General features: G+C 48.3%; 1 protein-coding gene across 1 annotated transcript; it reads right to left on the bottom strand.

The window, feature by feature from the left end:
• Positions 1-2,144: 2,144 nt before the first annotated feature.
• Positions 2,145-11,015, bottom strand: LOC307081634 (uncharacterized protein; the record flags this gene model as incomplete). The annotated part of the gene is made up of 3 exons (XM_079744885.1): positions 2,145-3,404; positions 3,786-7,329; positions 8,881-11,015. 3 exons carry the CDS (start codon positions 11,013-11,015, stop codon positions 2,145-2,147), a joined length of 6,939 nt encoding a protein of 2,312 aa, XP_079601011.1.
• Between the last annotated feature and the right edge of the window lie 320 nt (positions 11,016-11,335).

The raw sequence follows: 11,335 nt of genomic DNA, 5'->3' as shown, positions 1-11,335 counted from the left end.
GTCTGTCATCCCACTAATTATGGGTCTGCCACTCTTGTACCATGTACCAGCCTGGCATGCTTTGAGACTACAGTGAAGATAAGTCCTGCCCTGGTATATAAAACAGACCCATGATAATATTATGAAAAACACTTGAGTCTGTCCTACGATGACGCCTCTGTAAAAAGGTTATATTAGTTCATCACCTCAGCTGCTTTGAGGAACTTCTGTAAAGTTTACACTTGAAGACGGCCGTTTATGATCACATCTATGTCAATGTCTATTTATGAGATATTTGAGCATTATGGGCATGCTGCCTGAATGCTAGTACTATTCATGATACAATATAGTATAGCACTTGTACACATAGCCTCCTTGATGAAATGTGATCCTTTACAGGCCTACATTGTTATGGCAAAAACACAGACAACCTCAAGAAAAAAGGTTATCATCATTGCCTTTAATATGAATCTTAATCTGAGGCAGGTGCAAATTTATATGTTATATGTATCTATAATTTTATTTTTATTACACAATGAACACAATTATAACCTTAAACTCAAGGCATGGTGAACTAACTATTGTAATGCATCCCCTTAATGCATTAATAGTTTGATGTCATACCATTGAAATAAGGCCAATTGGCTTTGTTTTTATATGCGTCAGTGTGCCATGTGTAAATCAGATCAGATCAATAGTAAAATAAAACAATGAGCAGGGTCTTGGCACATTATCCTCCCCCATGATGTCATACTGCGCATGTTGACTTGTTTTTCTCAACCTCCCGCTGCACTGCTCCGACAGAGACACTAGATGGGTATCTGGTGCAATAGCATCAAGGCAGTTAAAGAGATACTTGCTTAAAAACTATTTTTGTTATCAAATGTGTGAATTCTTACATGTATTTTCACTTATTTGATCACAGTTCATAACTTTTTGTTATGTTTATCCTACCCTTTTTATTTGGGGATGACTCCGGCTCTGTCAACTGTAGAAAAGTGGCTAAAGCTAAAGTTAAACCAGGAAGACCACATTCTCTTTCTATTTCTCATCGATCTATGCCTAGGTTCTTAATTTCCACGCTGCATTGCTGGCCACTCCCTAACATCATCTCAGCCAATCAGGACCTCATGCATTTAGCAGGAGTACAATAGAACGCCAATGCAAAGTGCATATATACATCTCTCATTCATGCTTGGCGTTGTTGTTTCATCTATCTTGTTTCTACGGCGACCAGTCGCACCCTTCCTTCATCCCTTCACCTCCGGGACTAGGCGGGATTTAACCACCACCACCACCACCGTTTAGACACCAGGGGGGGTATCCATCTCCCGACAGAGTTCATGGACCCATCGTCGCCATGAAGTACAATTTGATGATGTCTAATCGATAAATGAGTTTGTACATAAATGTTGCCGTTAACTTTAATCACTAGTCTCTGGGTTTCAGATGGAAGTGAAACAGTAACTGGTCAGATACCTCAGAGGTTTATAAAAGGGGATTGATCCATGGTAAATTAAAGCGTCTCCCTGTTTATGTTTGTTATATAATGCTATATAACATTTAGTTTAATGTCTGGGTAAGTTGTTATGTTAGAGCCTTTAATTAATTAATAAATTATTGATTGTTCCATTATTTAATGTATTGCTACTGTACTGAATACATGAAACCAGATATAAAGTTATGGTTTTTGTCTTATTTTATTTGCATTATTCTGGTAGACATGTGCATAAACTCAAATTCCAAATTCAGAGAAACAAAATACAACAAAATACAAATACATAAATATTCCATTCTTCCTGTCATAGATCTTTCTTGAAGTAAACACATTTACACAAGTAAATAGTTGTGTAACACCGAAATGTGCACTAATTATTAATTGATAGACATTCAGATCCACCATTCACTAACTTAAGCTAATAACACATTGTATAAAAGGGTGGCTCCCATATCAAAAGGACTAAACATAAAATAGTCACATATGCATTCATTATTCCAAAGTTAGGCAGTGCATTATAATATAAGCAGCAAAGAGAATGACAAACAAATAACACTTGCTGTGTGAAAACCTGATTAGATTACAGGCTATGATTAGGCAGCCATCCATTATGCACGGTGTATTTAAATCCCAACAGGCTCCAGGGAGGCGGCCTCTAACCTCTATTTCAGGACCTCTTCCCCCCTGCCCCGGAGTGGGGGCCGGGGGAATGTTTGTGGTAGAAGTCTGGCGGGGGGGGATTGGGACTTGCATTCATACCGGTAGGGACATAATACATGCCCTCTAGATAGCCCTGGTCAAGTGGTTGATGGGTCTGGGGGTCCATCTTGGACCCCTGACCGGGGGTACCTCCGTAGACAACCCCTGCCCCGTTCTGGTGCAGGGCTGTGGCGGCGGAGCTGTCAGGGTAGCGGGGGGGAGGTGGAGGCTGAGTCTGGGGATGGGGTGGCGCTGGCGCCACATAGGGCTGCATATACTGCGGGGCGGGGGCATACATGTTAGGGTTGTGCATGGATGGGTATGGGGCCGCGGTGGGCGGATACATGCCCGAATGCGACATGGACTGCTGCGGGATCAGCACCTCCACATACTGGCCGGTCTCCGGGTCGAACAGCATCTTCCTCAACGGCTGCGCAGGGACCTCGATGTAGAAATACTTCCCCGTCTCCGGGTCCATCAGCATCCTTCGAGGCGTCTGCCCGAAGCTACCTTCAGAGTACATGCTGGAGCCGTCGCCCTCGTACTCGGAGCCATAGGAGGGCCCCATGCCCTGAGGGCCACACATGTACTGAGAATCCAGATGTGCCAGGCCAGGGGAGTGTCCGTGGCCCTGGTCGCCATAGGGAGCCACGCTCATCCCAGGCTGCTGCTGTTGTTGCTGCTGAGAAGAGCGCTGTAATGAGGGCCGTCTGGGCTCCATGTGCTGGTGTGGCTGCAGTGGGCGTTCCGGGGCACAGGGTTGCATGAGAGAGGGGTGGGGAGGGTAGGAAGGAGGCTGGTTGAGGGGGTGGTACATGGTCGGAGGCGGGCCGGGACCCAGGGGACTCGATTTAGGAGAGCCGGGCTGGAAGCACATAGGTGGAGGTTCAGCTCTGCACTGGTGGGGTCGGAGGGGAGGTGGTGCTATGGGGTAAGGGTGAGGGTGGCCTGGGGAGTGAGCGGACGCCGGAGGGGTGTGGTTGTGGGGGCTGTGGTGACGGTGTGGAGGAGTGAGACCAGTGTGGGAGGGACATCCAGAGGTGCAAGAGCATGGGGGAGGGCGGGGGGCGGCAAAGTAGCGGCTTGGCTTCTTTGGGGTCAAACCTTGCAGCATAAGTGGACTGAAGCTCTCCCTTTCGTCGTAGCTCGGCGGGTCATCTGAACAATAGAAACGCAGGTCGTCTGCTCTCTGGGATTGCTCACTAGATAAGGACCTGTGGAAAGGCCTCTGTTCGTGAGCATATTGTGGCACTCGTGTTGTGGATACCACAGTGGGTTGTTTCTCATAGTTAGAGGTCACAGTCCTTGCTTGATCATGAGCTAATGTGCTTCTGGAAAACTGTGGTTGACTATTCAGGTCCACAACAGCTGACTGCCCTGACCCACTGGCAACAGTCGTGGAAGATCCAGAGATTTGGCTTACATTTGGACCGTGAATCAGACCCGGGTCTGAGTTTGTTGCTGGGTTTGTGGCTGATACTGAAGCAGGGGCCAAAGCTGTGGAACTTTGTGCATCACTGGTGCTTTGGGGTGAGGCCTGGGGATGATGAGCTCTGTTGTTGGGCTGATCTTTATCAGATAATGCTGATGAGTTGGACTGACTCAAAACAGTTGTTGTCATTTTGTTCTGCGGCGGTCTGCAGCTAGAGACAGCAGACACAGCTAGTTTTCTTGTATAGTTGGAAGCTGATGTGCTGTCACTGGAGAGTTTTCTATAGATGGTTGGTGAGGAGACTACTATTGTTTGAGATCTCTCAGCTTGAGTTTTAGAATCGTTTGGCAGTGGGCCTGAATCAGGTGGTTTGAATTTGTAGTTAGGCTTTGGTGGCACCGCTGGTTTTGTTTGATTGTTTGATATAGATTTGACCTCTATTGATTGAGATTTTTTGTTTGTGGATGTATTTTGTTCTTTTGACAGAGACTTCACTTCGATTTGCTGAGGTTTATATCTCAGAGCAGGGGATCTTGGTGGAAAAGTCGGATCTTGTCTTTTCAAAGAATCAAAATCTTTGATTGGTGGTGTTACTGTTTGCCTCCCTGTATTTCTCAAAGGAGTTTCAATATTTTGCTGTGCAGAGTCTCTCACACTCTCCTCCACTCCCATTATTGGTGGAGTTTCTGTCGTGGGGGTGGACTTGGCAGAGGAAGTGGAGAAGGTCCTTTCTCTTCGCGACTCTGACACGCCACCTTCTGAAGTTGAGCAGATCTGCAAAGGAATCTCCAGTCGGTTCACATGCTTATGAGGCATCCCCTTACCTCCAACTGTGTTTGGTTCTCCCTCATTCAATACTGCTCCGATCTCGGCTTGGTAGCCCTTCTCCTTGAGCAACATGGACACCGCATGGCCGCTGCTCTCGCTGTTTGAGGCTGTGGCTGGCATGGGTCTCTCATCCTGAACAGTCTTGTGTTTACTGAACCCATCTCTTATCACAACTACAGCGGTGGAAACCTCTCGTTCCTTACTCGGTAATTTAGGGAGACTTCCCAGCAAGGGAGGTTTCTTGTATCTTCTGGCTGTCTCAGGTTTAGCCTCAACCGTTGTTGCGTTATTTCTTGCTTCAAGGCTATCTTCTTTCGGCTCTTTGTTAGCATCAGACTCACATGGCTTTGATGTTGTTGTCTGCTCAGTCATGTGACTCTCTGGGCCTCCATATAAATAACCTTCTGGCTTTGAGGCCTCTGCAACAGACAGCTGTGCAGGGGCCTGCCGTTGCTCTCTACGTTTGCCTTCTTCCATTCTGCTGGGTGTCTTTTTTTCCTTGTCCTCCTTCAAACACACTGCTTTACACTCTATCTGCATTGGCTGTGAGTGGTAGCGAGACCTTCCCTTTTGTTCCGTTGGAGTGGCTGTTGATGTCGGGTGATCTGCATCTCTTCCCTCCACCTTCGGCTTCTCCACCCTGTCCTCTCTCAGCTCCCCTCTCTGTTTTTCTGTCATTACTTTTTTGCTTACTTGTGTTATCTCCTTCCTCCTGTCCTCTTGCCCTGCTTCCAATATACCATTTTTAGTCACCTTTCTTTCCTCAGTTATTTCCTCCCTCCTGTCCTGATGTATCTCCTCGTTTTCTACATTTTCTTCCATTTTAGGTGAAGGTGTCGTAGCACTGCTTGCCTTGAATGACAGGTTATATGTGTTTTTTACCAGCCTTCGCACATCTCTTACTTTGTGCATTGGCACTTTGACTTTGTTGTTTCCATTTACATCTCCCTCCTCTGTCTTCATATCTATTGGGGACTCTCCCTTATCCTCATTCTCCTTGAACGATGGCTTTGGTGATGATTCTGGGGATGGAACTTCACAGTGCAAATCTGGTTTAATATCCAATTCTGGTGTAAGGGAGACATTTAGAGAAGACTTCTTTTTGTCAAGACCATCTTTGATCTCTGTGCTAGGGATTCTGTATTCCTGTTCCTGCCTGGCTTCCATGTGGCTGTTCGATCCAGAAGCAAAATGAACTCCTTTATTCCCGACAGTGGTACTTGCTGACTTGCTTGCTGCTCTTTCTTCCTCTCTTTCAAAGCCATCTGCTTGTCTTCTGAATGGAACCATGAGTTCCGACCTCATTCCAGTCCTCTCAGTTGGACTTGACCTTTTACCGGCAAAGTGTTGATCGGAAGCCATTGTGTTTGATTCTGTTCCTTCAGCAGGATCGGCAGATAAAAGGCTGCATTGTGACTTGAGGCTGGAACTCAGATTCAGTGTATCCTTTTCGGTTGACTTTTCCAGTGTGTCCTCCACTTGAACAGATGATGATGGTTTTTCCTCATGGGAAGAATCAACGCCTTGCATCTTCTTAGACAGCACACTCTTGATAAGGCAAGTGGCCATCTTGGTTTTAGGATGTGTCTCATCAAGTGAAGTTGACTTCTGAAGTTTATATGTTTTGTTGTTGTATTCTTGTATGTCTGTGCTCGGTTCACAGGGGTAGGGCTCATGCATTGTCACTGGTGTGCTGTGCTGTCTCAGCAAAGTCTCTTTGAGGGATCCCCGGAATGAGGGACTGTCAGCCATCCTTGGAACAACAGGGCTGCCATTCTCACTGCTCTCATCTTGCCTTGATTCAAGCGTGTTCTTTCTCTTCAACTGGATCTGTCTTTTGGGAACTCCTCTCCTAGCCTTCTTAGGTTCCTCTCTTTCCACTGCAACATCCACACACTCAAAGCTGCCCATTTCATAGCGCTTAGCTGGGTCTAGGCCATCTGAGTTATACGTAGTAGGTTGGAATGGAAAGTCTTCGTTGTCCAGTCTTTGTCCGGACCCCCTGAAGTCAGCATAGGCTAGCAAAGACGCACTAGCTCCCGCTGGGCTTTCCTGGGTAGATGGTTGGGAAATATTGGTGGAGGATCGGTGACTAGAGTTGTACATATCCAGGTAGTCAATCTCAGGGCTTGACAGACTGTGGAAAGCACCATCGGTAAACCACTTCACCTCACTGTCTGTCTCGTCCTGCTCGCTTCCCATGCTGGAGCTAGAACTCTGGCGGGGCCTGTTTTGAGAAACACGTCCAGTAGCAACGTTCATATTCTGGGGCACAGAAGGCTGTAGCCTCCGGGCGGGACCTCCTCTTCTCTGTTGTTGCTGTGGCTGTCTCGTGGCAGGCAACCTCTCTGAATAGGAGTGGGCTGTTAGCATTCCCTTACTGGTCTGTTTGCATGTGGACGCTGCACTGTGACTCTCAGGCCCTTTTCTATTTCTGGCACTGAATGACAGCTCAACCTGTTGCCCCTTGTAGCTGGCATGTGCCTTCGTCCCCTCCTTCTTTTCCTGCAGTTGCTCCTCCCTCTTCCTCTCACTCTCCATCTCCTTCCTGGTACACTTGTGTTGTTCTCTCCCAGGATCTGTCCCCCCTTTGCGCTCCCCCTCCAAAGGAATTTCCCCCGCCATCCCCATCTGCCTATTCTGCCCAAGCCAATCGTCTTGGTTATTGCTGTTTCTACGCGTTACACCGGGGCTTCCCCATTTTGCCATCTGATTCTTGAAATTGTCAGTTAGTGTCGGTGCTGCAGCTTGTGGGGGGCTCCGACACCTATTCTGCCACAGTCTGTAGGGTTTCTCTGGGGCTATAATGTGAACAGGGGTGAACCGTGTAATCGGGGGTGAGGGAGTTCTCCTTTTGCCCCCACGACGGGCCGTGTCCTCTGCTGGCTCCTCTCTGCTTAGAATTACAACTTTGGTGGTTGGCTGTTTTCTTGGGTAGTCAGGCTTGCGAGATGTTTCAGAATTCTTATTTTCTATATTTTTATCAGATCTTCTGGAGTTAATTGGAAATTTAGGCTTTGGATGTTTCCCTTGATTGACAGGTGAGATACCCGCAGTCTGGTGGGCAAGTAAGATGTCTGGCTGTCCGTCAACAGTAGAGACTGGTAGACTGTGAAAAGGGCTCTGTATTTCAATCAAGGGATTCCAATGGTGGTCTTCCTTCTGATTAAAATAATTGCTTTGTACACTTTGAGGGTATGTTTGCTTTGGTGTGATTTGGCTCGGTTCACAGTGTTGTTCTGGTGTTCTACTAGATTCTCTCTCTCCAGGTGGCTTGACAACACTATTTGTTTCAAGTGGTGCTGATTTGTGATCTACTGCTGTTTGGCTGTAGTTTGATATATCTGAAAGGGAAGATTCTCCCATTTCGGGTGTGTCTTGAGCGAAAAGAGAGAGTTCTGGGGTAGAGAAAGGATCAACGTTGTGTAAGGGGGATCCCGTAGGGGATGGTTGTCCAATTCTGTATTCAGGTGACTTACTCAAAGCATTTGAGTCGGTTATCTGAGGGCTCTGGTGCCTTGAACTAGGTGGATGAGAAATGTGTCTTGGCTGAGGTGAAGGAGTCAGTTGCTCTGCTACAGGGACAGGAGAGGGAAGACTTGACTTGTGTGATGATACGAGATCTCTTGGTGAAGGAGTGTGGTATCTCGTGTCAGGTGAGAGATTCCGATAACTTATATCCGGTAAGGACTGGTTAATTCTTGACTCAGGAGAAACAGTTGGACGTGGTGGATCAGGCGATGTAATATGATGTCTTGATGCAGGGGATATAGATTGATATCTCCGTTCAGGTGAGAGATTGCGAAAGGTTGGTTCAGGTGATGGAACAAGGAGGCTTGACACAGGTGAGGAAGGGTTATGTATAAGGCCAGGCGATTGAGTTTGCCCTTTCTCCTCGGGTGAGAAAACAGTGTGCTTTGGTTCACACATGGGTGAATATTGTCTGTCTAATGGTGATGGAGCAAAAGGTATTGGTTCAGGTGAGGGGGTGTAATGTATGTTCACAGGCGATGGAGTAGGATACCTCGGTTCAGGTGAGGGAGTTAACTGACTTTTCTCAGGGACCAAAGTATTATCCCTCGGTTGAAGTGAGGGATTAAACAGACTTTTCTCAGGTGATTGAGTAGGGTCCCTCGGTTGAGGTGAGGGAGTAAGTTCTCTTTTCTCAGTTGATGAAGTAAGATCCCTTTGTTGAGGTGATGGGGTAAGATGTCTTTTCTCAGGTGATGGAGTGAGGTTCCTTGGTTGAGGTGAGGGAGTTTTTTGTCTTTTCTCAGGTGATGGAGTTAGATCCCTTGGTTTAGGTGATGGAGGAATTTGTATTTTTTCAGGTGAGGGATGGAGGTTCCTTTGATGAGGTGATGAAGTAAGTTGTCTTTTCTCAGGTGATGGAGGAAGGTTCCTTAGTTCAGGTGAGGGAGTTAGTTGTCTTCTCTCAGTTGACAGAATATCACTTGGTTCGGGTGAGTAATTATACAGTTCAACTTTTTGACTCCTTGACTCAGGTGAGGGGGAAGGTTGTGTCTCAAAATGTATTGGTTCAGGTGAGCGAGTGTAATGTATTTTCCCAGGTGAGGGAGCAAGAAACCTCGGTTCAGGTGAGGGAGTATCTTCTCTTTTCTCAGGTACTGGAAAGAGATTCCTTTGTTCAGGTAAGGGACTGTAAGGTCTGGTCTCAGGTGAAGGACCTTGATTCCTTAGCTCAGGTGAGGGTGTGTAACTCTGGGGCTCAGGGGACAAAGACCTTTCCCTTGGTTGAGGTAACTCAGTTGTGTCCGTGTTATCAGCCTCTGGGTCACTGTATTTATAATATTGGTCAGGTGTAACTATTGTAACTGTTGACTCTTCTTGGGCGGTCCTGGGATCTATCTGCCTGACTAGGCTCTTGCACTGGGGTTCAGGTGACTGAGGATTCCTGCAAATGGGCTCTAAAGTTGAAAGGTGAGCTATTTCGGTGTATGTTGCTGTGTCGCCGTCTTCGGGCTGGACGACAGAGTAACAGGGCCCTGTAATGTGAGGGGAGCACGTGGTGGCTCTGGAGCACTGGCTGGGATCTGCAGAGTTCAATGCTAAATCCTCCTCAAGGGACTTCTCTCTCCTCACCTCTGGCGAAGATGCCGTAACTCTTATTTCTGGAGAGGAACTAGTATAGTCTGACTCTTTTGGACAACAGTCACTACTTCGTTTACGTGATGGGAGTGAATATGGTACAGGTGAGTGAGCCTGGGATAGGGAATCAGGGGTGGGAGCAGTGTCTGGTACTCCGAGTGACAGCGCAGGTGAGGGGGTAAACCTGACTGCAGGCGAGACGCTGGGTCCTCTACACTCAGGAGTGCGGGGTATCGAACTGACAGGGCTTGGCGGTGTGTATCTAGGAAGAGGTGTGGACGCAGCTCTCTTGGCCTCAGCAGACAGCTTGCTGCCTCGGTTTTCGGGTGTGTCTCCTCCAGCTAACGAAGTGCACGAAATAAGCTCTGGTGTGCAGGGAGAGTCGTCTATGTCAGGTGTTGATGTGCAGGGAGAGTCGTCTATGTCAGGGGTTGAGCTTCTGCTGAAGAGGTCATGTACAGAGACCCTCCCTCTTAGCTCTGAGAAAGGCGAGGAGTCCTGGGTATCAGGGGAGTAGGAATAATCTCTAGATTCAGGAGTGGTTGATCTTTCGCCTGACTGTCGATGGATGCCCACGCTGCTGCGTGAAGTTGAATTAGAAGAGAAGACGACCCTGGGTTCAAATGTGGGTGGGATCAATCCCCTTAGATGATCGGATGATTGTGGTTGCTGCTCCAATGAGGGACTACTTTTGCGAGATCCACTTGATGAGCTACTACCCTTGTGAGATCCCCTGGATTCAAGCAAAGATGGTGTGAGTTGTGACTCTATAGAAGATGAGCTGGCCCTTACGTCACTAGGCTGTGGGGAGCGACTTGGACTTGATGTCCTATTTAAGGATAATGAAGAGGATGGAGATGAGGCTATCCCTCTATCTCCTGTACTCTCCAGTGTCTCTGAGCTGTTAGGTCGAGGGGATGGGGTCCTAGAAGTGGAAACACTATTTAGGACCTCAAGTGATGCACCCTCTGTACTTAACAGTGGTAGCGGTGGTGAAGCCGCTGATTCTAATTTGGGGATCTCCTCAGAAAGACCTGAATGCTCAGAGGCCTGGTTGTGGCCTTCTGAATCTTGGCCTTCAGAGTTCCCTGTTGGCAACAGTGGGCTGCGCAGTCTCTCTTTAGGGTCCTCAAAGCCCTCCTCTCCTTCACTGGAGCCGTTGGCTGTGTGGTAGGAACCCGAGGAGTCGTCCACCAGGGGGGAGGCGGCTGCTCCCCGGGCCAGCTCCCCGGAAGGGGGAACGAAAGCCCCAGACGCAGGACTGCCCGGGAGGGAGGGGGAGTCACGATCGTCCCCGAAGATGTCACACAGACAGGTCGTCTCGGAGATGGCAGAGCGGGGGCTCGGTATGCCGGTGATGTCGAAGATCTCCACGTGGTTCGGGGTGCCTTCTCGGTTGCGGAGGGAGATGGTGCGAGGCGCGCTGCGCAGGAAGGAGTAGCTGTCCCCCTTAAGAGTCCAGCTGTCCATCGCTAGACCACAGGCACCAGGTCTCCACTGGCACCAGGTCTTCACTGGCAACAGGTCTTCACTGGCACCAGGTCTCCACTGGCACCAGGTCTTCACAGGCACCAGGTCTTCACTGGCACCAGGTCTTCACTGGCACCAGGTCTTCACTGGCACCAGGTCTTCACTGGCACCAGGTCTTCACTGGCACCAGGTCTTCACAGGGGCCAGGCCAGTCTTTTCCCCTGGGGTTCTCAAAACTGTCCCGTACCTGAAATGGGGTAACGACATTGAATTAGTCATAAAGTCAAAAATTCAAGTCATTTGTCAGAGAGGCAAGCTTA

The sequence above is a fragment of the Pollachius pollachius genome, assembly GCF_949987615.1.
Source record: "Pollachius pollachius genome assembly, chromosome: 10".
NCBI classification, from domain to species: domain Eukaryota; kingdom Metazoa; phylum Chordata; class Actinopteri; order Gadiformes; family Gadidae; genus Pollachius; species Pollachius pollachius.
This window is presented reverse-complemented; position numbering and strand designations above follow the sequence as displayed.